General features: G+C 43.1%; 3 protein-coding genes across 3 annotated transcripts; 2 read left to right on the top strand and 1 right to left on the bottom strand.

Moving 5' to 3' along the window:
• Window positions 1-186: 186 nt before the first annotated feature.
• kcnk18 (potassium channel, subfamily K, member 18) lies at window positions 187-12073 on the bottom strand (the record flags this gene model as incomplete). The annotated part of the gene is made up of 3 exons (XM_083987908.1): window positions 187-1019; window positions 11327-11473; window positions 11854-12073. The coding sequence occupies 3 exons, from the start codon at window positions 12071-12073 to the stop codon at window positions 187-189; spliced, it is 1200 nt and encodes a 399-aa protein (XP_083844034.1).
• LOC310998385 (gamma-crystallin M2-like) lies at window positions 4084-4632 on the top strand (the record flags this gene model as incomplete). The annotated part of the gene is made up of 1 exon (XM_083988401.1): window positions 4084-4632. One exon carries the CDS (start codon window positions 4084-4086, stop codon window positions 4630-4632), a length of 549 nt encoding a protein of 182 aa, XP_083844527.1.
• An 11283-nt stretch (window positions 12074-23356) lies between the features above and the next one.
• Window positions 23357-27535, top strand: LOC310997759 (uncharacterized protein). The gene is made up of 4 exons (XM_083987551.1): window positions 23357-23432; window positions 25981-26037; window positions 26347-26843; window positions 26931-27535. The coding sequence occupies exons 2-4, from the start codon at window positions 26015-26017 to the stop codon at window positions 27449-27451; spliced, it is 1041 nt and encodes a 346-aa protein (XP_083843677.1). The 5' UTR covers window positions 23357-23432; window positions 25981-26014; the 3' UTR covers window positions 27452-27535.
• Window positions 27536-27717: the final 182 nt, after the last annotated feature.

Here is a 27717-nt window from a genome sequence, read left to right as displayed (position 1 = left end):
AACATTTTGAATATCACCCTGTACTGGGCATAAGCACATGCACATTTTTCATTTTGCTCATGCTTGTAGCTGAACAACCAGCACAAAGACAGCACAAGTTCCTACAGACTCCGTTCTGGGCCTGTTTCAAAGCCAGGACTGTGACTTATACACCTCTTAGAGATGGGCCAAACACTGTCTAGTGACTTAGTCACTCTCGCTTTTCAAAGTCTCCACATTTCCCCTGCTGATGAACTTGATGAACTGGCGGTAGCAGCTTACAATTCGTGTCTGGCTCAGTTTAAAAGCCATGGACATGATGGCCATGCCACCAATGATGAAGAGTGAGGTCAGCATGAAGAATTTGGGGTGATTGGGCACAATGTCGCCAAAACCTATGGTGGTGAGCGTGATGAAGCAGAAGTAGAAGGGGTCAAACCCCTTGAATTCAGTTTCCCACCGTGGCAGAATCAAACCGAAAAAGAAAATGTAGGCAAACACAACGAAAAGGATCAACACAAAGGGAACATCCAGCATTTCCATTTTATTCCCTAACCCTGTGAAGTCCCATAAGGTGTGTTCTTTGGACGGTGGTGGCAGCCGGTCAAGCTGCGGGCAGGAGATGCTTCTGAGCAGTGGGCCCTTTCTGAGTAAATTCTCCCTGGCCAGAATCTTCTCGAAAATCTCCTTGTTGTTTTCGAGATGGATGGACTTGTGTCGTACGTCCGCCTGGCTGTGGATCACGTGCCGGATGTCGAGGGGTTCGCGTATTACAACCTCATGACTGAACACAAAGGTACCGTCGTCCAGGCCCCAGTGGTTGGGCTCCGCTGCCCTCTTACGGGCCCTCCACGGTGAGCGGGCGTAGGACACGAGGACTTTCCAGAGGGTGTGGATACGGACGTAGGCTCTGGTCATAAGTCTGGCAAGGAAGTCTCCCACATCAAGGATGACTAGAAGCATGAGGGGGATGCCCACCATGGCGTAGAAGACACACACCACCTTACCAGGCAGAGTAACTGGATAGATCTCCCCATACCCTGCAACAGCAATGGAGAAAAGATACGCTTTAGTCACTATAGGATTTAAAGACCAATCAAGCAGTCACATCAAAGTCTGCAGAACATACTCACATGAAATCAACTTGACTATTACTTTGAATTTCATGAACCAGAATTGTGAAAAAAGAAAATAACCACAAACCATTTTTAACCCATAAGACAAGATGGTGATAGGATGGAAGTGACATCTGTGTTCAAGTGTATGTAGTATTACCTGTGGTCAACTCCCAGTTTAGAGAAGCAGCAGGAGCACCGGCACAGAAACTGAGTGATGAGCTGCTTTAATGTTACATTATTATTATAGGCTATATACATATACTGTATAATTTTTGGGGGGCTTTTATGACTTTAGTGGGTAGTATGAGACCGACAGGAAATGGGGAGTCAGAGAAAGGGGGAATGACATGCAGTCATGGTGTGGGATTTAAAACCGGGGCCGACTGCAGTGAGGGCTGTAGACTCTACATATGGGACGCCTGCTCAACCTACTGCGCCAACAATGAAGCATTGCTACATTGCCTGAAGGAGCCCTCTGGCCACAGCTAAGTTAGCTAACTCTCAGTTAAAGCAGAAGTAAGCGATCCGGTGGTTTTGGCTAACTTCTTGTCAGCCGATGGAGTTAGCAGCCCCCACCCTCGTCATGGATCTATTGGCCCTCGTCCCTACGTCACCACATTCACGCGCATCCCTTGGCTGCACACACAGCCCTTCATGCCGTTCTCTCTCCTCATTGGATAAAGCTTGTAGGATACAAGGAAGTATACAAGAAGTTTTCTCCTCGGCTTACAGCAGAGCAGAGTGACTGACAGACCTGTGTTTCGGAGCAAACACTCTATGTAAGTGATTGCTGTCGGAAGATAGAACTATTTAAGACTTATATTAACACAAACATTCCGCTTACTCCTGCTTTAAAGACAAGGTAGGCTACTTCAGGGGTTACATTAGTGTAGGTTTCTTCCTGTGCTTTGTTCCAGTGTCTGAGATAATGTGTATTATGATTTGGTGCTTTACAAATAAAAGTTAAATTGAATTGGTCATTAAATGGTGGTGAATTAATCCTGTGTGACAGGAGTGAGCTTGCCAAAAAAAACTTTACATGTGTTGTGTGTCAAGAGGTTTTTTTTCCAAGCACATTTCCTTTAATTTAATTGTACAACCTATTTGCTGTATAACAGTCCAGGGCAACATGGCCTGCTACAACATTAAAGAATAAAGCAACAGTTTAACATTCAATTTAGACAACATCATCGGAGATGGATTTACTGGGATTTAATTGGATTTGCTCATGTAAATATTGTCTCCAGACCTCATTGTTTAAATGTCTTCCATGTCTGCAGTAATTACTTGAATTAATACCAGACATCCTCTGCACAAAACTGCATTATTTAATCACACATCCTGCCAGTTTGTTCACTCTCATTTTTATCCAGACATCAGTTGGATGACATCTTGTTTGCTTTTCTGTTTACGGATTTCCAGAATTAAATGTTCACAATATTTTGTCAGTTAATCATGTAATTTCTACCTTTCTGGCATTTCACACAGCACAGCACAAACATTTGAAAATCAACCGCTCCACCTTCCTCCAAAGTCTCACCCACCTCTCCCTCCTGCCGCACCTCCACGTGACCCCCTCCCTCCCCACTGCATGCATTGGCATTGCAACGGTAAACAGAACAGGAAAGCCAGTGAAACGGGAACAACACAGTCAAACCTAACACCGAAGTTTTAAACCGTATAAACGGACTCAGTGATGATGAGTTTTATAACAAACTGTTGCTACTGGAGACGCAGGGGAAGCAATTGTTACAGATTACAGTTCTCAATGAGCCGGGCTAGCGGGGTTCAGGGCGAAAATAAATCCGGACCGTGGTCAGCACCTCACGACTGGGCCGAGTCGAGCCATAGGACCTTTTTAAAAAAAAAAAAAAAAAAAAAAAGGGTCCTATGTTCCCCACTGTTGCCGGTCGATGGACTCTCTTTACTTGTCTGGACTCTCTCTATCTGGCCTGTCTAGCCTCTACCTGGTCTTTTTGCTAAAATTAACCAACTCCTTTCTTCATTGCCTAAACCCAACCAATGGGACAATTCCACTTCTCACTCAAAGTCACAACTCAACTTCTCACTCAAATAGGCAAAAATATGCCAAGTCACAACTCAACTTCTAGGTATGGATACAAAAATTGCATGTTCCCTGGGTCCTTCTGGGGAAAAGCAGGGAACATAGGACCCTTTTTTAAAAATAGGGTTCTATGTTCCCACAGCGCACAGCGGGTAACATAGGACCCTTTTTTAGAAAAAGGGTTCTATGTTCCCCGGTCCCATACAAATTGGGGAGGGATGATCCCGTCCGGACCATAGAACTCACAGAGCTAACAGTAGCCTAGCCTAGCCGTTAGCACTGGATGCTTAGCTCACGTCGGGCATGTGGAGGCTTATCTGGCAATCATTAATGTTTCATTACCGCTGTCACCATGAATTATCTGAGTGGACAATAAACACGCCAGAGAGCGGACTGAGGTTTACTGCCCCGTGCTCCAGCTGATCGTAACATCAGTTACCGACCGTACACATGTGACTTCCTGTGTTGGCTGCTCACTATTAAAGTTTGTAAGTTGATTTGGGTGTCATTCGGTCAAATATCCATAATAACCTTCAGCGTATTGTAATTCAAAGTGTTATGAGAGGACATTGGGCCTCTGCGCCTTCTCTTGGCTCTGTATTTGACCTAGCAACACTGTGACGGCAGTGTTCAGCCAATCACAAGCCATTTTACAAAGCAGGTGTTCCATGTGCTGTTTTGTGTGTTCCTATTATATTGGCTAATTGACAAAAGCCTCTCTTTTTTAAGGCTGTAAATGTTGAAAACCTTCAGTCCTCAATGGGCTTCTATGGCATGTTGCTGGGTCAGGCTGTTTTCACAAAGGGGCCCTCTGCTTTTCAGGTATAAAAAGGAAGGTCTCCAGCAGGTAGACAAGCAGTTCAGCTCCAGCAGCAGTACCATCAACAGCAGCAGCAGCAGCAGCAACAACACCTGGCAAACATGTCTGGCATGAACATGATGAGCAAGATCACCTTCTACGAGGAGAGGAACTTCCAGGGCCGCTCCTATGAGTGCATGAGCGACTGCCCTGACATGTCCTCCTACCTGAACCGCTGCCACTCCTGCAGGGTGGAGAGGGGCTGCTTCATGGTCTACGACCGCACCAACTTCATGGGAAACCAGTACTTCATGAGGAGGGGCGAGTACTCTGACTACATGAGCATGATGGGCATGAACGACTGCATCAGGTCCTGCCGTATGATCCCCATGCACAGAGGCTCCTACAGGATGAAGATCTACGAGAGAGAGAACTTCATGGGCCAGATGTACGAGATGATGGAGGATTGCGACAACGTCATGGATCGCTACAGAATGTCCAACTGCATGTCCTGCAACGTGATGGATGGCAACTGGCTGATGTACGAGCAGCCCCACTTCAGAGGAAGGATGTGGTACATGAGGCCCGGAGAGTACAGGAACTTCAGCACCATGGGCATGAGCGGCATGAGGTTCATGAGCATGAAGCGCATCATGGATTCCTGCTACTAGACGACAACGCGGTGGTGATGCAGCAATTCGTTACAAAGCAACTCATCGCAGCAACATACACTGGATGCTGACTGCGGCAAATTGACGACAAAGATTGAAGACCACTGAACTGCACATACACATGTCTCTGACTGAGGTGTGGCTGTTCAAGAGAATGATGCCAGCCTCCTTAAGATCATACAAATAAAATCTACTTTGTTATAAAACAATATGTTGATGTTTGGACTTCTTCTCTTCCTCTTTTTCATTCTAATTATTTTATTCATTATTATTTTTATTTTTAGGCCTATATTAGACATGAAACTCCACGACCAGCTGCGGCTGCAGTTATTGGTCTTTTAAAAAACTGTTTATTTCCAAAAAAACTTCTTTCTAGTGTGTGTTGTGACTCTAGTCTCCTCTGCTCTCTGTGTCCTGCTACTGCTCTGGTGTGTCAGGTTGGGGGGAGAATGCAGGACCCAAATGCAGACCGTCGATGAATCACAGGCTTTATTTTACCTCACGGAACACAGGAACAAAGGAAACGCACCATGGAACGAGGACAAACGGCAGTGAACCGACAAGGACAAAGAGAGACACTGAGGTTAAATACATGAGGGAACGAGACACAGGTGGTGCAATTAACACAGGTGAGACACATTAGGTAATCAAGGGCAGGGAGCACACAGGAAGACAGGACAGGGACTTCAAAGTAAAACAGGAACTCAAGACACAAATCACGACTGTTATGAGTCCGTCTGGTGGGATGTACGGTAGAGTGGTTGCTAGGGACTCACTGACATACACGTGAGAAGGGGGCGTGGTGTTGGGGGATTCTCAAAATTGGTGGCAGCTGCTCCCGAGAAGGAGGTCGGGATTTTGGGCCGGAAGTAGGAAGAAGGCGGAGGTCCACGAGGGAGACGCCACAGGGAAAAGGTGACTCAACGACACCGAGAAGACTGAAGCGACATCCACCACACCACCACTTGTTTTTCTTTTTGACCCACACTTAATGAACTTAAACAACTAAGCAAAGAGCGGGCTGTCCGAGAAACCGAAGTCAAAGGAGACGGCCGGAGCCGACCCACGGACAGGGCGTGCGCAGTTCACCTGGGTGAGTTTCCCACAATACACGACCCCCCTCCAGATAGGAAACGACTACACTCACCCAGGGAAATAACTTCACTTACAAGTCGATGCATCACGCAGGGACAGGTAGGTTCATGCTAGGTGCTGGGCTAACCTTTGGGAGGGGGTTTTGATTAGGTAGAGCCGAGGCGAGCCTAGCATCGTAACGACAGAAACAGAACTTCAAAATAATACAGGAACTAACTTAACTTAACAGGGGAACGAAAGAAACCAAGAGTCCAAAACAAGAAGCCAAACAAAAAACCGAGCCACTGCACAAAGTGTTCGGTCGCTCGCCAAATCTTATTAATCGGACCGAATAATATTATTGGTCAGTCTTTTCTCAGAATTATATGAGAATTGAAAAATGATGAGTTTTTAACCCTGTTGGGTTTCTCTTACATTTTAATGTATCATCAGATTATTAACGCATTTTTAGACAAAGAAATGTGCAAAAGTTCCAGAAAGGTAAGAACTGCTTTAATGAAAAAGACAGATACTTAAGAGGATCATGCATGCAATGTATAGCCTACAGTGTCACAATGTACAGGCATTATTATCAATAAGAAACGCTACCTTTTCTTAAAGATGTACACATTGTAAAACACTGATTTGACCCAATCGTTTTTCAATGAAAGTTAGATTATCAATTTCACTTTTCCAAAGTAAGGAGACAGCACAGAGCAGAGTGGCCCTAACCTCTAACAACTTCTAATGAGCTTTTTGTGGTGAAGTAAACACCATTCTTCACTGACAGAGGCCAACGCTTCCTGTTGCTGCTGAGCCATTAGCCATTAGCTGGATTCTCTTAACCACTTATCATGTATATGAAAGGAGCAGACTGACTAATGTATCACAAGGCTCCTTCATGTTAAAGGAAAACCAAGCTCCACGTAGTGGAGATAAAAAAGAAAACACATTTTTCAAAACTTGCAATGTTTGAATCAAAACTATGTGAAATACAATATTTGACGCCTACAGCTGTTTTACCACCACTGTTAATTAGTCAGCAGCAGGTTTTCTCTGGAGGAGAGCCATGTGATCTCAGTGAGAGTAACAATAACTTATTAATAACACATCTGGGTAATACCAGGTGTAAACAGGATGTTAGAGTCCAGATTATAGTTGCAGCTGAATGGCAGTGGGTGTTGGTTATTTTGGGATTGTTCCAATGAGTTAAATACAGGAGAACATCCTAACAATGTCAAACAAAATGCCTCTTCGAATAAACTGTGAATGGGGCTCGGCCCCACAGAGACTGACGCACAGCGGTCAGTTGTCTGTCGGAGGCCTGTCAGTCCTCTGCTATTCCAGCCATCCACAAACAGCTGCCATCTGATCATGAGACGCAGCAGAAACAAAAGGCAGTGTCAACTTTTTTTTTTTTAGGATCCAGGCTCGTTAGTCTGTGTGTGTCTGCACAGTGTGTGTGTGTGTGTGTGGGGGGGGGGGGGGGGGGGGGGGAGAGGATTCCCACTGACCTGTCATCAACTGCCACCATCTTATCCTGTGTCACCATGCAAGATATCTAAAGACTGTATTTCCACAAAAATGGTCTCTGTAGCCTACTATTATTTATCAGACAAATCTGCCCATATGTAGAACCATCCCAGACAAAGGTTTATATAAAGTTTTAATGGATTTCACTGCTGCAAACTCTGAATGGGTTCAAACAGCAAAACTGCTTGTTTTAATCACTGCTCATGTTTTGTTCATCATGCTAAATGCATACAAGCACACAGCTGACATACATACTATACTGCCTGAACACATCCTGCATACACACACAGTTGAAGGACTGAGACTGAGATGCTGCTTATACTGTGGACACAATGACTAAAACAGACCAAGTACATCCGGTCTGGGTTTTTCTGTGAGTTTAATTTTTTGTCTAACGTCACCAGTCTCAGTTCTGTTCCAATTCAATCTTCACATCCACCCAAGAACAGATCAAATATATAGGAAGTGTTCTCCCTCCAGCCGGTTTATCGTTTTTTTGTTTTGTGTGGACGTGGGACAGCTAACTATCCCAGAATGCAGCCTAGCTCTCTGCAAATCACCAATGTGTCTGTGTCTGTAGTGTTTTGACAAATGAAATGTAAATATTTGGAACATGACATGGAACCTAATATTTGTTGCTGTTCATTAGAATGATGAAGCTTAAAATACATGATTTGCTGGAGTGTTCAACAACAATACTGCCTCTGAGAGCTTAAATAAAACAACACCTATCAATAAAAATAAATATATAGAAATAAAACTGAACAGAGGTAGTGGTCCATGTAAGATTTTGTTTTGAGTTGGATCTTTAAAGGGATACTTCACCCAAAATAGATAATTCCAATTTTCTTCTCACTGTCATGCCAAGGAAGGATTTGGAGAACTCTCAGAGTCTTCATAAGCTGGCAACGGATTTTCATATAATGGCGGCGGATAGAGCTCACTTTTGAATCATCCACTACGGAACATCCAAATACCTCCATACTGCAGTGCTCGTCCGTACTGACCCAAGTGTCCTGAAGCCACCACATGAAAAAGTTGTTCGAAAAAAATACATTTGATCTCTGTTTTTAGCCTTGTTGTCCAACTCCAAAAGCGTTTGATGACTCCGAAAGTTCTCCAAACTTCCTTGGCATGACGGTGATTAGATTTTGGGTGAAGTATCCCTTTAATATAGATTGCAGATGAAAAAAAAATACATTGGCTGTGTATGGACCATGTATCTTGCTGCACTTCATGTTTTATCTGTTTGAGGAGATGTGAGTTTGCATTGATTAGTCACAATACAGTCAGGTACAGATGTGTTGAACCTGTGATGGGCGGAGCTGATGATATCAGGAAGTAGCCTACTGCTGTTCCAAATGCAATTAGCCCGAGAGATTAGCTCTCTGGGAGTCTGAACTTCTGAGTTCATCATGTGAAGTTTGAACTCTTAAAGGAGTCTAGACATGTTCTAAATTTAGAAACACATCCCTATTTACAAATCTGGCAGGCAGACATCAACATGGGTGTGAATGGCTGCTTGCCCATTCATTGATTCATAATCAGTTTTAGGTTTACTGATGCTGTACAGCTAAATGGTAGAATTCCACTCACCAGGGATCATGAACTGATATCAGATAGATATGGAATCAGTATCAGACCCAAAAACCCGGAGTTGTATACATTTAACTCATATCTGTACTGTTTATGTGCAGCTGGTGAACACTTGTGAAATGTTTTGTCCAGCCGCACACATGAGGTTTTGCTGCTAGAAAAGTCCTACCCAACCACTATTCATCAGTAAGCACTTGGTTAACTCCAGATCAAGTCCCAACTTGGCCTGCTGTCTGATTTGGTGGAAGGCTACAGTGAACATGGCTGCAGGGGTCATCATCATTGGCTGGTAGTCAAGTGAGACCTGCTGTGTAGCTTCATTTATCGACTCAGGGAGTCACTGTTCGGGCAGCTGTTGTCAAGGCAGATTTTGAAAATGGTCAAAATGTCAGAAATTCTGTTACCTAAACAAAAATCTGTTAATACATAAATTGCATCTTGACAGCATGGAAATATTGGTGATTTGTTTTTATCTCTAAGTGTTTTGCTTCATAAGAGAAAATCTGATGTTTAAAAATGTCACTCTATATTGACTGCAGTTGTTCCCATGAGAGCAGAATTCAAAATGTTCTCAAAATTTCAGTTTTTGAGAAAAAAAACTTCTGATATTTACCAAAGTTCATCAATTTTTTTCAGGAAGATTGAAAATGTATTTAGCAAGAATTTTATAGTATATGTTTACAGTAGTGTTTACAGTCATACGTTTTCATGCACTGTAGGCTCAATCTTTGATAAATCAAAAATCCGAGAAACAAGTTTTGTGGAGGACAGTCTGAAGATGCTCTGTAGCAATTGAGCAAAAATTGTGGGAGGAGATAGGTTTAATAAGTTTTACAGTTTTTGAAAAAAGCTGAGTGATGGACTTCATCATTTGTAATGAGTTTAAGTGGACAAAAGTTTCAGCAGTATTGGGGCTACCGTTTGGTGAAAGTTTCAAAACTGCAGCATTTACCGTTGGTTTGGTAGGAGTTTTTAAAGTTTTTAAATTTAACGCTTATTGTCCTTGGAGTTGAGTAAATCTAGCATGGGGTTGGACATTTCTGTAAAGTTTGGTTAATTTTTGCCCTTGGGAAGTAGGACTTCCTCGGAAGAAGAAAGAAAGAAAGAATTCCTAGGAATACAATAGTGTGACCCTAAAAAGCATCTCATGATATGGGACCCCTATGGGACCCTCGGCTGGGCCAGAGTATTACAGTGAGAAACACCGGGGGCCAAATATATAAAACTCTGTGTACATTTAGGTGCAGAAATCTGTGTGCGCACAAAACAGGAAACATGCGCAGTCTTCCCGTCAGATGTATAAAACCCCACGTACGTATTTTCCCACATGCTTTTTTTCTCATACAGCTCAATCATCCTGAAATTGTGCGCACGTGCATGAGTCCTTTGACCATGCCCACGATTCACCATTCCGACTCACCCCCAGTTGCCTGCCTCTTGCGTATAAAAGGCTGGGATTTAATTTGAGGAGAAATAGCGGAAGCAAGAAAGAAACAGTTGAGAGTCGGCTCAAGCCTCCATGGGGCCCTAAGCAAAATTTGATTTTGGGCCCCTCTATTTCCAATAATCTTGATTGTTGATCATTCACACACCTACTATAAACTCATTGCGGCTCTGGCTGTGTTGTTTACATTATCCTATTGTCAGTTGTTTATTGTCAATAAAAGGAACAGACAACATTTGAAGGGTTAGAGTTAGGGGAATAACTTTCAGAATAGGAGGCTCCGACATGCTTGTGCTTTACACTGCTCAATAATCAGAACAGACATGTCCTATTATATTGTCAGCCTATAGTCAACCCTTTATTCTACAGCATCTGATCTATCTGATGATACTGATACTCTATCTGATGTTTCTCTTACACTCACACACACACACACACACACCTGTGTTGCTATGCCATCTCTCCCTCTCTCCCACATCCTCTTTAAGTAAAATTGAAACAGTTCACATCAAAGTGATACATGACTTAGACACAGCTCAATGGCTAGGCTACATGAACAATGACACGTAGCCAACCACCAACCAACTAGAATTCACGACATAGCCGTTCTTGCAACTCGCAACAGCACAATAATCTGAAACGATGTGAAGACGGGAGACTATGCATGGCCTGAAGCATGCATACCAGTAAGCACATTCTCACCTCCCGTAGATTTTTATACATGAGGAAAAGTACGTGGAAAGTGGCGTACACACACATTTCATGTGTACGCATGGTTTCTCCATTTGGCCCCAGGTCTCCTCACAAGTATACATACTATGGCTGACTGCTACACACTCACAAACCCTCAGTGATACATAGCAAGCATTTTCACTGACTGGCACCATCAGTGCATGGAGCTGAGCACACAGTTTAAACCAAACCACAAGTAACAGACCACAATAGAGCAATATAAAAAAAGGAGCAGGAGGAGCAGGAAATCAATAAAGACACAGATTCACTTAAGGTGGGGGGGTTACTGGATGAATGATAATCCCTCTGACTCACCAATAGTTGTGAACACAGTGCAGCAGAAGAACATGGAGCCAAAGAAATCCCACCTGTCAGGTCTCTGGAGCCAGATGGACTTGAATTTGTCCCTCATCTCAATCTTCACCTGCTCCAGTATGTGTTGGTGCGTACAGGACGCATTATCTGGAAAAACAGAGGGAGAGTTGATGCATGACCTATAAAGGTAATGATCCATTAATGTAACACATGGGCTTAGTTAAAATGTTCTTGTGTTCAGACAATGAAATCAAGAATGATGTTACCTGCTTGACAGTTTCGACTGTGACTCCAGTCTTCCTCATTTCCTCCTTTCATTGTCTGAACACAAGAAAAATATAACTAATATATTTGAGAAGACAAAATGAACATAATTAAACTACACATGGGCTTGTTATACGACTTATAGGCCGGGGTCCAAACTGGTCTCCAGTGTTGGCTCAAGAGAAAATCCATGACAAGTCCATTCACGCCAACATCAATAAACCATGACAGATTTACTTCAACACATATTTGTGAACATTTACCGGAGAGGTTCTGGACTGTGTTGACGATCCGACCCAAGAACTCCTGGTACTCCGGCTGGGTGGTGGACTCGTTCCTTCCCTCCACGTACTGGAACATGAGCGCTCCCAGCGCCGCGTAGCCGACCAGAGACAGACACAGCAGAAGGTGCGGAATCAGCCTCCAGAGACGCCCCGCGCATTTTCTGCTCTGGCCTTTGGCGCTTATTCCTGCCAGTGACATCTTCTCCCTCTTTATCCCTCTTCTCCTGCCTCCTCTTCTCCTGCCTCTTCCTCCTCTGCAGCTGCAGCTCCAACCGTGCGTGTGGAGAGCGGCCGTGCGTCCGCGTCAGCCCAGTGTGCGCTCCAGCAGTGAGTGCGGAGGCAGCTGAGGCAGGACCACACCACACACACACACACACACACACACACACACACACACACACACACACACACACACACACACACACACACACACACACACACACACACACACACACACACACACACACACACACTGTCTATTGAGGCATTACAGAAACTGGGCTGATGTCTCCGGGGACATTTGTTATTGACTCCACGGTCTATCACCCCCCTCCCCCCCAGGACTGCTTCTGACGGAGGCTCCACAAGCATCTACACCACCACAGAACCATCAGACCTACACGGATTACCATCAGGTTGTAGGCTTTATAAAAAAACAGAATTGTTGTTAATTGTGTCTTCAAGTGAAGATGAACAGGATAAAACCAGCCATTATACTGTAAACTAAATTCTTTAGTAATGTAAAACTAACAATACAACAGTCCAACAGTATAATAATATTTCCTCTAGGAATATGGTTAAATTATAAAGTAGCATTGATGGAAACACTCAATCAACACTCACAGTCTATACTGTACAGTGTTTTAGTTTGCTTTACCCCAGCTGTAAAAGTAATAATGTCCCGTTCATCTCTAAAAGCAAAGGCTCTTGCCCTCAATGAAACACCAGGAGGCAACAGGTGCTGCAGGATTTATATTTAGTGACCCATGTGAGGGCCAGTTGTGGGTCAGAGTCAGACAACAACTGGGACCTCCTTCTGTAAATACCTAGGAAACCATCGAAACTAAATATTTGGGTCGCTGCAGCCTTTAATGGGAGAGTGGCCGTATGGCTATTCAGTTTACTGTGGAGTTAAAGAGCATCATTGAGTTTATTAAATATTTATATGAGACATTGATGTCTGCTGAGTTCATCATTCAAATGGCCTCACACCACTCTGTTAGAGAGATTTGCCGGCTCAGTGCTTTAAAACTGTTTACTGTAACAGACACATTTCTCCAATCCTGACTTCTCCACACGGGAGCGTGCCTATGTTCCCTCAGCCCTATGTTCCCTCAGTCCTATGTTCCCTCTGGACTCTCTCTACCTATCTGGACTCTGTCTATCTGGCCTGTCTAGCCTCTACCTGGTCTTTTTACTAAACTTAACCAACTCCTTTCTTCATTGCCTAAACCCAACCAATGGTGGGACCAAAGGGCTGTGGGAATAGGGCCTAATTTTCAGTGACAACAAAAGTTAGAAATGAGGGAACATAGGGCTGAGGGAACATAGGGCCTAATTTTCAGTGACGACAAAAGTTAGAAATGAGGGAACATAGGGCTGTGGGAACATAGGGATGACCCCCTCCACACTGACTCTCAGTCAGTTAAGATTGATTTAAATATGTAAAGTCTGCCTGAGCAACATAACATAATGTTAAAGGTCCATACTATATAAAAGTAAATGCTCAACTAATTGCTGATTATAGAGAAGCTCTAGGTTCTGTAGTAACTTTGTGATGTCACAATAGAGTAGTCACCATCCTCAACCATACTGTACCTCCACCCTGTCCACATGGACCCACCATTAAACCTTGCAGGATTAACTTAGCCTGAGTGTTAACCAGAAATCTGGTCTATTTTTATTGGATCACTCAACAATGAGCCTGTCTGCTGATTGGCTCACTGACGTGTTGTGACTAGAGCACTGGAAAAGAGAGTAACGACACGCATTGGTCCAATGGAAGCGCCTCCTGGTGGAGGAATATGGGTATTGCAAAAGCGCCCAAGAGCTGACATCTCTGCATTGTTGGTGAATGAGCAAGTGCGGCGGTTTCAATAATTTAAGGACATTTCTAGATCACCCACGTTAATAGCATCATCGTGGATCCTTTACAGATGAATATTAACACATATGCTAGTAAAAAAAAACACAAAAATGCTGTCTGCATTAATGTTTCAATCTACATTTTGTAATAAACAAATTATAGTTATAATTTGATATGACCAAGACACCTAAAAACAAAAACACGGCCGTTTTCATCAATTTACAAGCAAGTGGGCAACACACATACATTGGAGTGAATGGGTTTTCTGGGCGCTTTTGCAATACCCATATCCTGCTACTCGGGGCGCAAAACCCTTACCACGGGAGTCAATGGTGGTGTTGTTACTCTCTTTTCCAGTGCTCTAGTTGTGACTAAATGGACTTGTACTAATAGGCCTATAACACTCTTGTAGTTGCAAGGATGAAGCAAGTGCTTTACCCTGTCAGTCACATTCACCCATTCACACACACATTCATGTAGCACTTGGATCTATATGGATCAGGCCTAACAACCTGATCACTGACAGGTTAAGTGAATAACAGTGAATAACACTTCATCATGGCACCTGTTAGTGGGTGGATATATTTCAATCAGGACAGATTATTTACGACAAGAGAGCCAGGTTTGAAGATGAAGATGAAATTATATTTATTGTGCACAAAATAAACTGTGGCGCTGAGACCACGGGGTGTAGACCAGCTGAGTAAACTGATCTGCGCATGAGAAGCTTGCACCTGTTAGTGGGTGGATATATTAGGCAGCAGGTGAACATGTTGTCCTCAGAGCTGCTGTGTTAGAAGCAGGAAAAATGTTCAGTGTAAGGATCTGATCCTGTTCTCCAAGGGGGACTGGGTCTCTCATGTGCTGCAGCTCTTGTGGGCTGTTCCCGGTCTGCAGTGGTCAGGATCTATCAACAGTGGTCCAAGGAAGGAAGAGTGGTGAAGCGGCCACAGGCTCATTGATACACGTGGGGAGAGGAGGCTGGCTCTTCTCCGGTCAAAAGGTCAAAGTCCTGGAATTCACATAAAAGAACACAAATTGTACATACAAATCGGAAGATTCCCCCCCCCCCCCCAAAAAAAAAAAACACACATACACATACACAAAAACGAAAAAACCAAGAACTCAAAGGAATGGTACACGAAGGAGAGCACACAGACTAAATAGACTGGTTAATTACAAAACAAGACACAGGCGAGAGAGACGCAGACAATGCAGGAATAGCCTATATATAAATAATATAATCCAAAATAAAAGAGAAAACCCCAAACTAAACAGGAGAACATACAGAGGACTTGACAAGTTCACTGACCTCCACTGACTGAAAAAACATTTCACTGCAGATTTCAAAGCACCTGAGCCTCCTGAGTTAAAGCTGCAGCATTTGAGTCCTGCTCTTAAAGGGACAACGAGGAGTTTGCTTTTGGTTATAAAAGAGTCTCATATTAATGTGGATGAATCTACATTACCCACACATGTTATTGGGTCCATTTTCGATAAATATGTCGTTTTGTCTTCATCGTTATTTATCATTATTTAGTGGTCGGCTTGCCCAGCATTTCCTACTTTCAGTTTCGCGGACGCTGCCCGATGGGTCATGGGAATAACGCTGCCGGATCGCCGTTTATGGTCGGAACTATGGCGGTACCTGATCGCCTTTGAACCTCTGACTTTCATTCTTGATTAATGAAAACATTCTTGGCAAATGTTTTCGCTTTCATCTGTCTTGCGCCGGTCCAAGAATTTCACTGTGCGCGCGGAGGCTCATGGAAAATGTAGTGTGAAAACACTTAGCTTTCCAAAACTCCTCGTTGTGAAGGGAGGTCCATCGGAGGAGCAGCAATAGTCTTCAAAAGGTCACATGTCCATCTGCTCCTCATCCACCTACGCTGGTTATCTTCTGTGGCATCCTTGTTAATGTGATTTTAATGACCATAATTGGTGCAACAGAAGTAAAATCCAGCACAGGGACTGCTGGCATGTCTCTAAAATGCAGCACTTGAACAGCCTTGATGTCTGCTCAGCGTCAGTGGAATAAACATTTTGCTGGCATTCATTTAAAATAAACAGCCATCAAAGAGTCATACTGCTCTGGCCTCTGCCCATTGCATTAATTCACAGTGACACCATACCACAGCAGCAAGTCATCAGTGGTGTTGGCCCCGGCCCCACGCTCCATGTCCGAGACAGTGCTTTTAAAGGTACACTCAGGCACTGGTGTTTGTGTTAGTGTGAGTTATTTTGAGTCGAACTTGGATGAATTCTCATTTAGGCTTCTGAATCATTTTTGACTCTTTGTATATATTAGGATAATTCTAAAGACAACACCACACGACAGCTGGAGCATGACTTACATGGACCATGCTGAGACGCAAGTGCTGGCAGCCTGAGACAGCTCAGTGTAGGTGGAGGGGTCGACGGGTGGCTCCGTGTTATGTGCGTTTTTCACATTTGAAGCACTGAGATTAACATTTATAATGAAACAGAATTCAGATTGCGGATTTGTTAAGTTGTTGGCTGTGTTAAAACCAAGGGATGACTCCTGCAGATGAAAGATGAGTTGATGAAACGTGATCCAGTCGGTCCCAGTGCCCATTTATTGCAGATGTGTAGTTTACAGAGTTAATCAACAACAAAAATAAACAATAAAACTGATATCAGGGTAGAAGGTCAGGGATGGCAACACGGTCAAAGAACTGTTGCTTTTCTCAGCCACACTTGGATACTGTGCTGCTGGGGATAATGGCCTTCCCCCTTGGGCCCCACCTTCCTCCTAGGTGTCCACCAAATGGGGCTATAGACCCATCTATGGCCATGCTGTCACTCCACTCATCCATCCATTGCGTGCATCCACTCTCACATCCACACACTAACAGTGATAAGAATATCAGCGTTATAAAATACAGCATTACTAAAGTAATATTCCAAAAAGTTACAGTTTCCCCTGTTGTAACGCTGTTACCGTTACTGACAATAAAATCCACTGTTACTCATCATTACTCGACTCAAGAAGTCCCGTCACCAAAAGAATACTCCTGTTAAAGTATAAGTTATAGACAGTTTTTTTTCAATCATCAACTAGTCTGAAAAAAGCCTTTTATCAGGAAATAACCAATGCGCGGAGGAATACGGAGTGAGTTGGTTAGTTTCAGATAAACAGGAGGTTAGGGTTATAGTTAGGGGGTTAGGGGGGCAAGTCCAAGTAATTTGACTTATTTGAGCATTTGATAAGAAAGTAACGCAATAGTTCCTAATTAGTTACTTTTACAATGTAGTAATTCAGTTACTAACTCACCCTTACAGAAAAAACTCATTAACTTCACATGTGATCACATGTATTACCACGTAGAGCACATGTGTAAAATGGGTTCATATGGGAATTCACATGTAATTAACATAAAATTGGGCCAAAACCACATGTTTCCCATGTGCAAAATTTTTCACATGTGAATCACATGTGAAGTTCACATGGTTTTTCTGTAAGGGTAGTGACTTTGGGGGGGAGTAACTAGTAGCCTAACTATAACTAATTACTTTTTTAAAGTAACGTGCCTAACACTGCACACTAATGACAAGAAACAAGAATGTTTTAGATTGAACAGAAAAGCTCAAATTGGCTCCTAGAAGTAGGAATAGCCATACACACAACACACAAACACACAGGTAATGACACAAACAAGAAGGAAAGGGGGAAACCCAGACCCCAACAGTACTGATCCACCAGTCAACAGCTGCAGCTGCTACAGGTGGAGGGAAGACCTGGGCATCAAGTTACACTCTTACACTGCAGAGACCATTTCCTATCTTCTGCATCATATAAAGGCTTCCTAGCTGTACAAGATATTTTTAAATTGATCTAAAAAGATTAAAAGATAATTGGTCATTTCAACAAATAGCAAACTGATCTTTCTTTTTAACACCATTCACTTTACTCAATGCCCATCAATCCACAGACCAAATATTCAGAAGCACAGTTTACAAGGAAATCTTCTGACAAAAACAATGAAATTATGATGAGATGTAATTGAATTGCATCTGGACACAGATGGCACAGAGAGTAGAATGCATTATGTCACACCCTAAAGCCATTAACAGGATCTAATTCTCAGTCTTAAGGCGTTCCCTTCTCAACAGATTTTCCACCGATAACATTCTCACTTGTACAGTCAAAGCCTGGGTTGGAACTGGGACCGAGTCTTGGGCCAATTTGGACAAGTCTTCATAATAAGGTTTACTCTCAAGACTGGGCTTAATTGGGGTTTTTTCAGGCATTTTTACCTTTCTTGAGCAGTTACGTAAAGAGGCAGAGAGGAGAGACATGAGAGAGGTAGGTGATGAGCTGCATTAGAGGTCTTAGGTTAGACTCACCATCTACTTTATGTCGTCAGGTGTCAGTACGTCTCACACTCCACTCAGGCTGTGAGCTGTGGGAGAGACTAATAAGGAATACAGTCTCTGTTACAGTAATCACCCTGTGGCTCATATTTGTGTTTTTTTAATGGTAATGTCTGTGGCTCTTTGCTGTGTCTCATCCCCTCAATCTCTTACTAAGAAAGATATTCTAACTTTCTCTTCAAAATGTAACTTTTGAAGTTGTTATGTCTTTTTACGTAAAATCCCTGTACATTTGGTGTGCAGTGACGTTTATAGATAAGAAGCAGAGCTGGAGAACCAACACTATTTAGAACTACTCAGAGTGACTCCTCTAGTATAGTGACATTTGCTTAGAGAACCCACACCTTTATTTAAAAGAAAATAAAATCTATGATTTTAAAGCAGAAGTAAGCGATCCGGTCGTTTTGGCTAACTTCTTGTCAACCGATGGAGTTAGCAGTCCCCGCCCTCGTCCCTACGTCACCACATTCACGCGCATCCCTTGGCTGCACACACAGAGAGGACCGCCCCTTTATGCCGTTCTCTCTCCTCATTGGATAAAGGTTGCAGGATACAAGGAAAGTTTTCTCCTCGGCTTACAGCAGAGCAGAGTGACTGACAGACCCGTGTTTCAGACCAAACACTCTATATAAGTGATTGCTGTCGGAAGATAGAACTATTTAAGACAAATATTAACATAAATATTCCGCTTACTTCTGCTTTAACAATGGGGCGTTATTAAAATGGACTTTTAACGAATGAATATTTATGAAGGTTCTGCTTGACAGATAGATTCTTCTTCTTCTTCTCCACTATTACCTCAAGCTTGTCTGGATTAAAACCAATCACTGAGCCAGCCCTCTTGATCATCGTATTAATCCTGTTCTTGTCAATAGATAAACTGCCTTCCCAGCACAGAACAGCATAAAATAAAACACTAGCCAGGATGCCCTGGTAGAAGATGTCTAGCAGCCTTGGGCTGATGTCAAAGGATCAAGTTTCCTCAGAAAGAAAATCCTAGACTGAGCCTTCCTCAATAAGACCCCAGTGTTTTCCTTCCAGTTGAGCTTATTGTCCAAATGGACATCAAGATATTTGTAGGACTCCACAATTTCTATTTTTTGATTATTAATTGTCACTGGGACAGCCTCCTCTTTCTTCTTCCTAACATCGATGATAAGCTCTTTAGTTTGTTGACAGAGTATTTAGCCTAAAAGCTTCTGCACCATAAACCCAAACTCGACTTGATGAAAATGGCAAAGACAGATTGTTAACCTACTACTGCTCCCTCGTAAAGGTGGAGTGATTGTAATCCAGTTCAACTTGGATGATACCTCCTTACAGTCCCACTGTTCCAGTCCTGTCTCTGTAAGTGGGAAATAAACAGCACTATTCCAACCAATCAATGACAGGGAGCTGGGGAATGAAACACCAACCTTTGACGAGACAAAAAGAACTGTGGAGGATGAGTACATTGGCTAAAAGACATTATCTAAGCAGAGCCAGACTTTGACAAGTGAGGTGGAAGATGAACTGATGAAAGATAAGGAAAAAATACTGAGACGTATAGCTACAGAGATGATTCAATTTCTGGCGGATGAAATCTTATTTCTGATCATGTGAGAAGCAGCAGCAGTGAGCAGAAAGCACTAAAGCACTGGGATGGAAATGCCATTTACAATAAGTACATAAAACGTTTTCAGTGTGCAAGTTTGTAACTGAGTTTGAAATTACACACACATGTACAATCACAGATTTATATTAAAAAATCAGAACAGAGGGGTTAGATTTTGTGTCATTCATCTTTCATTGGAGTTATTTGTCTGGTCTTGTCTTGACATTTGTTTCCATGTGTGAATGTCTTGGAAAATATGTCTGAAACATCCAACATAAAGTTAAAGTGATATTTTCTCTCTTTTTTTCATGTTAGTATGGAGTCAGTTTATTGACCAGGCTCCAGGATTAACAGGTTTAACAGTTCACTATTTTCAGTAGGCTACATTTCTTACATTTATCACTTAAAAAAAACGTTCTGCCTATATGAATATGAATATATGCATTAGCCTATTGCTGATATTTATGGACTTGGCCTTCAGCACACACTGGCTCGGTTCGCAGCTGAGTGCGAAGTTGCTGGGATGAGGATCAGCACCAAATCTGAGGCCATGGTTCTCAGAAGGCACCGATGGACCGCCTATATCTGGGTAGGGAATGAGTCTTTGCCCCAGGTGAAGGAGTTCAAGTAGCCAATCTCAGGGCCTTGTTTATGCAATCGCTGTGACAAAGAAAGAGTTGAGCCAAAAGGCAAAGCTCTGGATCTACCCGTCGGTTTTCGTTCCTACCTTCACCTATGGTCATGACCGAAAGAACGAGGTCGCGGAAACAAGTGGCCGAAATGGGTTTTCTCAGGAGAGGGCTGGGCGGGGTCTCCCTTAGAGATAAGGTGAAAAGTTCAGTCATCCCTGAGAGACTCAGAGTAGACCTGCAGCTCCTTTGTGTGGAGAGGTGTTCATGGGAGGAGGCCACGCCATGGGGCAGACTGAGGACTAGGTGGAGAGATTATATCTCCAGCCTGGTCTGGAAACACCTCAGGATCCCAGTCAGAGCTGGATAATGTAGCTGGGTGAAAGGGAAGTCTGGGGCTCACAGGTGGATCTGCTGCCCCCACAACCTGACTTTGGAAAAGCAGTAGTGATCAGATGGATGGATGGATGGATGGATGGATGGATGGATGGATGGATGGATGGATGGATGGATGGATGGATGGATGGATGGATGGATGGATGGATGGATGGATGGATGGATGGATGGATGGATGGATGGATGGATGGATGGATGGACGGATGGATGGATGGAACAAAAAGATTTTGTGCTGTGACCCAAATATTACATTCAAAAATCCAGAGCTGTGTAATAATTGATTTTTCTGAAAGATGCAGATGCAGTAAATAATTCATGTCACTCAAAGTGAGGCAAATAGCTGAATTAAACTAAACCACAGGGCTGTGAGGCACAATAGCATCCCATGATAGCATAATAAAGGCATGTGTTGTACAATGACTAGGGAGCTGAGAATATGGATACAGTGTGTCCAGATGTGACCTGAGAGTAGTCAGAGCATGTCAACACAAGCAGTGGTGTTGTCAATGTATGGGCACCACACACATGGGAAGCAACCTGCAGACATGATGCACAAATGCACACAAACATACATAGGCTATACTGTATATCATCATTCGAGGCAAGGAGGTTGAAGTTGTCCCCAGCTACAGGTATCTGGGAGTGCATCTGGATAACAAGCTAGTCTGGTCCAGACTCCAGACCAGAGGCGTTGCAACAGGGCAGGCAGCCCAGGCAATTGCCTAGGGCCCTGAGCTGAAGGGGGCCCCCAGGGGCGGCTGACATTGGTCCATATCGGTGACAACCTGATGTTGTCACTGGTTGTGTACATGGAATGTAACCACCCTAGCGACAGCAGAAAACATTGCCGTTTCTAATTATTCTGGCTGGATCTGAAAAACCAACAAGCAAGTGAATGATTATGTACATTCACTGAGTAATTATTATGAAAATAAAATATATTTCTCACTAGAAATGTAATAGGGCATTTTTATGCAGAAACTTCCTCAAAAAAAGATTTTCCACTAAAAATTATAGAAATATTTACTATGTTTTTTGTTCTCACGGCCGGAAACTTGAGAGGCACGTGACTTGGACGCAAAACAATGCGAAAAGAAATAGTCAGAAAAAATGTAACAGTCATACAATTTAAGCCGTTATTGTAAAGCCTCTATGTTTTTGCACTTTGGACCAACGTAGCCAAGGTACGTTTTAAATGAGACTGATGCAGAATTGAATCATCAATAGTTTGGGATTTTTGGATTCATTAAACAGTTAATGTTTGTGTTCCTGGTTGGGGCTGGGGGCCCTCCAAGTTATCTCTTGCCTGGGGCCTCCAGAGTGTCTAGAAACGCCCCTGCTCCAGACACATGGAGGCGATGTACAAGAAGGGTCGAAGCAGAGTGTATTCCCTGAGAAGGTTAAAATCCTTCAACATCTGCAGACCTCTTCTGTGCATCTTCTACCAGACGGCGGTGGCCAGTGCGCTGTTCTTCGGTGTGGTGTGCTGGGGAGAAGGAGCTTGCTCTGTGGACATTAAAGGAGAATTCCAGTCATTTTCTAAATAATGCTCTACAGCTCTAGGTGCCCCAGGAGCAGGAAGTCTTTCCTGCTAGCAGGCAGCAGCCATAAGACTCTTTACAGTAATACATGATAATTATTATTATTTAATTTTTTTGAATAAATAAAAACAACAATAGTTACAATTATGAGAATGAAAACAGCCATCTAGGTGTTTCTGGTATCTACGTATAGCCAACCCCTATGTGAGTACTTATTCTCACCCTGTTATGGGCTTTTGCCCATATTGCCCTATGGCCAGTCTGTCACTGAACAACACAACACTACACTGAGACACTACATGTACACAGGACATCTATTCTGTTAAAACAGAGACCACAATCTTCAAGCAAGAAAAACACATTCCACAACATGGGGATATCACTGACTTCAACACACAGTTATCATGATGAAGTTCAGATATTACAGTATGTTGATGATGGTTTGACAAACGAAGGCAAATAGACAAATCTGCAATACATTGTGGAGTATAACATTTAGGAACAGATCAAGAGCCAGATGTAGGACCAGCAGGACCAGAACTACTGTCCAGAGATAGGTAAAGGTTTGCATATCATTCAATTATGATTATTCCACTTTATATATTATATTTATTTTGTATTTTATATGGGAAGATGAAGTCTCAGATCTGACAATGTTGCAGAATTATCAAGCAGCAACTGCTGCTCATGTAGTTGAACTGCTCCCTGCGCTTTCACTTTCACTATTACTCTGCCACAGGGAAGCCCCTACTTTCTCTGAAACCATGTGACCACACACACACACACACACTATACACACAGACACAAATACACACACACACACACATACGCCCATTCCAATCTTCACTCCCACTGAGTTGACAGCAGAGCTATAACAGTGCAGAGCAGAGACAGCAGCACCAAGAGATCTCAAACAGGTCAGTTTAAACATACATCTATAACATCTGTGATTTGTGTGACAACCGAGTCAGTGCAGTCTGTCCCATAGGGGGAAATATATGGCTGGGTCAGCTCTTGTATTATTGCAGTCTTTTTACAGTAGCCCCAGTCGGAGAACAACCCTCCAACACAAAGAGCTGCTCACTTCCTGTCAGCAGTTCCACACGGTGTCTGTAGTGTGCAGCTGGGGCGCTACGGTTCCTGAACAAAATAGTGGCATGTGTGTGTGTGTTGTTCAGTTGAGGGCAAACTCAAAAACGCCTTGCACCAGTAACCTAAGAAGTTGTTGTTTTTTTCCGTCAGTTGGGTTGAGTGAGTGCAGCAGCAGGTCAGTGGAGGAAATGAAAATTAGTCAGAGGAAGAGTGCGCTGGATTTACAGTCTGATTTATGATAACGGTGAGAAAGAAAGTGGTGGAGAAAAGTGCAACTTTATGCAAACACACACAGGGCGTCAACGGACAAATAACGTTACCCCAGCTATAGCTAGTTGTGGTTACTGTAGGTCACTATAAGTAAAACTCCACCCAACGACCTGTTCAACCTACAGAAACTTGTAGAAAAAGATCCTGTAATTTGATAACAGACACAGGGTGCTGCTGCTTCATCTCACTGCAAAACTGATTTGGTTTTTCTGGGTTTGTCAAAAATATATGAAATCACAAATCAGTATATGAAAGCATATACAATGCAAGCTGGGCTATGTCTTTTAAGATCACATTTGTCAGAGAACGGATCAGCCAGTGATTTCAAATCCAGTGGTTTGTTTGACAAATCATGTTGCGTGTTTTGCAGCATTTAACACACGCAGGCCAGGGATCTTGAGTATGATTTGAACAAGTGACAGGGCCAAATTATTGGTGGCTGGCATTGGAGCCGTTTAGTTCTTTGTTCGCATTGGTGGTAAGTCTGTTATAGTGGAGTGCCCCCATGTGGCTCTGAGTGTAAGAGGGACATAAATATCACATCATACACTGTACTTACTTTTTTGTGCTTGAGGATCTAATAAACCAAGACTAATATCTAATAAAAACAAATGAAAGGGTCAAAGTCATGTTGAGATTTAAGGTCCATTTCCATGCGTTAACCACACATCAACTACCATGCAAGAAAACATTCCACCTTAAACATGTCCAGTAGCTGCTAGCTGCACAGAGACTGAAGTCATTAATTGGTGGGGGGGAAAAAAAAAAAAAGCCAGGATAAAATCCTCCCATCTATCCTTTACTCTTCTGACAGTTTGTGTATCTGTGATGATGATGATGATGATGGACACAGAAACACAGACACAGTCAGTCTGTTACACTTGGAGCGTCTGTATCTACTGAAATGAGCCACAACTTAACTGTGCACATGCACCATGGGTGTGCTCAACAGCACAGCACCAGCAGGTCTGTAGATGTGTGGTTTCATTTAAAAATGAAAAACTAGTCATTGAATTGAGAATTGAGATACACACCTGAATCTGTTGCTGTCATGTTAAATAGAAAGTGCATACAGTTAATGTAACGCTGTAACAGCTTGGGGTCCATTAAAAATGTTACATTAATGTTTATGAATAATGCAGCAGGTTAGAGAAATTACTATAGTCATATTATATGTCAAATTAAACAGCAGAAGCTGGGCTACAACGTGTAAAAACCATGTTTATATGACCCAAACACAGCCCAAACACTACTCAAACAAACAACTAAACATCAAACTTCACGAAGCACCTCTGTGTGGACCCAGTCGCCACATTTCTGGCTCTGTACATTATGCAAAACACATCAGCTACCACTCGTCTGAAAGAGCCGGCTACAAAGATTGAAACGTTACATAGCAACCGCGGCTAACACAGAAGCTAGCAGCAGCACGGCAGAGGGAGAAGCTAACAACGAGCAAAGTCGAGCAAACACCTGGCAAACACAGACACTGCTTGGCCAAAACATGGTCGTACATTTCCTCTTACCTTTGCTGTTTTGCCGTGAAAAGTTGGTTTCATGGGTAAATCCCATAGGTAAATCCCGTAAATCCACAATATTTACAGTTGAACTTTGACCGGTGTTACATCTAAATCGGTCCGGCTGCGACCGACGGCTTTAGGACCCGGGGGGAACCTTTACGAGCGCACACAACAACATGTTGTCCAGCGCGTGGATTCTGCTGATTCTGATTGGCTCATGGCTGCTAGTGCTGTCAATCACATCCACGTGGATGATGAATGTCAATGAATCATCATAAATATGTTTGTTTGTTTGTTTGTTTGTTTGTTTGTTTTAAGCAAATATTAATTTTATTTAATTTTTTTCTGTGTGTCATCTTCATTTACTCTTCACCAGTAACACATATAGAAATGTACACATCTCAGCAATTTCTCAATGTTTTCCCTTTACTATGACACCAATATTCAAATAGACCTTGTGGTTGCAGAGATATACTTATTTTATTATGGATATGCAATTTTCAAGAAAAGGCCTAAAAAATAGGCTTGTTTTTTTATAATAAGTCATTATTCAAAGTAATTATGTTTTGTTTTCATCTTGCAGTGATAAAGCATCCAGCTGTGACTTTGCTTTGGTCATGTTTCTTCAGTCATATTCTAGGTAAGTGTCAGTATGAGGTTCACTGTGTCAAGACCAACACCAAGGGGATTAGGGATGTAGTCGATTGCAGTCAATTCCGAGACAAGACCAAGACCATGACCTTGAAAATGGGGTCAGGACTGGTTTTGGATGGATGGATGGATGGATGGATGGATGGATGGATGGATGGATGGATGGCATAGAAATAGAAAGTAGTGATATTTGGCATTCACCAGACTGTAACTATAGCAGCAGGCTCCTCTCACATCATATGAGCTCAGTCTCCTCCTCGACCTCCACCCTTTAACCCTTTCCTCTCCACACCCTCAGATCAGCACGGCAGCAGGGTTTGGAGGGAACGGCCCAGGCTGTGATGAGGCCGCTAGAGAGAGGACTTCATTCCTTTATCAGAGTAACAGAGATGCTCCTCCATGAAAATGAAGACATGGTTCTTCCAGACTGCCAGACCTATCGTGACATCAGACGACAGATTGTGAACATGAAGGAAGAGTTGGAAGAGTCGGAGCAGGTGGCCAACCAAAAGCTTCATCACCTGGACCGGGAGAGTGAGCTTCTCATTGTAAAGCAGAGTGAGTTAGCGGAGAAGAAGAGGAGGAAAGAGGGCGAGTTAGAGACACTGAAAAAACAGCTGAAGTCACACAGATCTTCTCTGAAGATTTACAAGGAAGCTCTGCAGACAGAGAGGAGAAACCTGAGGTCAGCAGAGGGCACCCTTGACTCCATGAAGCAGAGGAGAGATAAAGCAGAGACGATGGCGAAGGTTGGGCTAGGTATCATGCTCATACCAGTTGTGGGATGGATTCCTGGTAAGTAAATACAACAGGTTAACATACAGATTATTTTAAACAGTTATGTAACCAAGTGTTTTCATTATTAATCTGCTTTTATCTCAGGGGCAGTTCTGACTGTTGCTGGTGCACTGGAGCACAACCAAGCTGTTAATGCTGTAAGCAGAGCCAGGGGCGAGGTAGAGAGCAGTCAATCCCAGGTGAACTCATACTCTAACAAAGTATCTGAGAGCAACTCCTCCATCTCTAAGGCTCAGCAGGACATCGAAGAGACCGACAGTAAGATTTACAAGACCAACGCCAAACTGCAGGACATGTCTGAGAGGAGGCGGCTTGCTGCTAAACTTCACAGGAAGCTGAGAAAAACTGTCACTAAGCTGGGGGAGCTGTGTGGGAGGGGGAGGGTTGCAGAGAGTCACACACGACTGTTCATCATGCTGGAGCCTTTGATGGGGATCATGGAGGAGATGACATCAGCGTTCAGTCAGGTCTTCAAGAGTGAGCTGCTGCACACACAAGGCCTGAAGAGCCTGAACCGCCTGATGCGGGACTTGAGGCTGAACCTTAATCAACTGAAAGAGCTCGCTGACACCGACACCAGTCAAGATCTGAGCGATTACTACTGATCTGCACGGCTCTCACTGCTTTAGCTGTGATCACTGATGGGAATAACACCATCATAAAATAACGGCGTTACTAATGGTGCTGCCTTTTCAGTAACAAGTTTTCAAAAAAGTTACAATGTTGACAATAAAATGCGGAGTTACTTGACTCAAGAAGTCCAATCACAAAATAACATAAAGTGTATGTTATGCACTTTTTTTTCACTAGTTGGAAAAAAGCCATTTATCTGGAACTAACCAACTCACTCAGTATTCCTCCGCACAGACAC

This window comes from Trachurus trachurus (genome assembly GCF_905171665.1).
Source record: "Trachurus trachurus genome assembly, chromosome: 15".
In the NCBI taxonomy this organism is placed as follows: Eukaryota; Metazoa; Chordata; class Actinopteri; order Carangiformes; family Carangidae; genus Trachurus; species Trachurus trachurus.
Note: the sequence above shows the minus strand (reverse complement) of the source record. Positions and strands in the feature narration are given on the sequence as shown.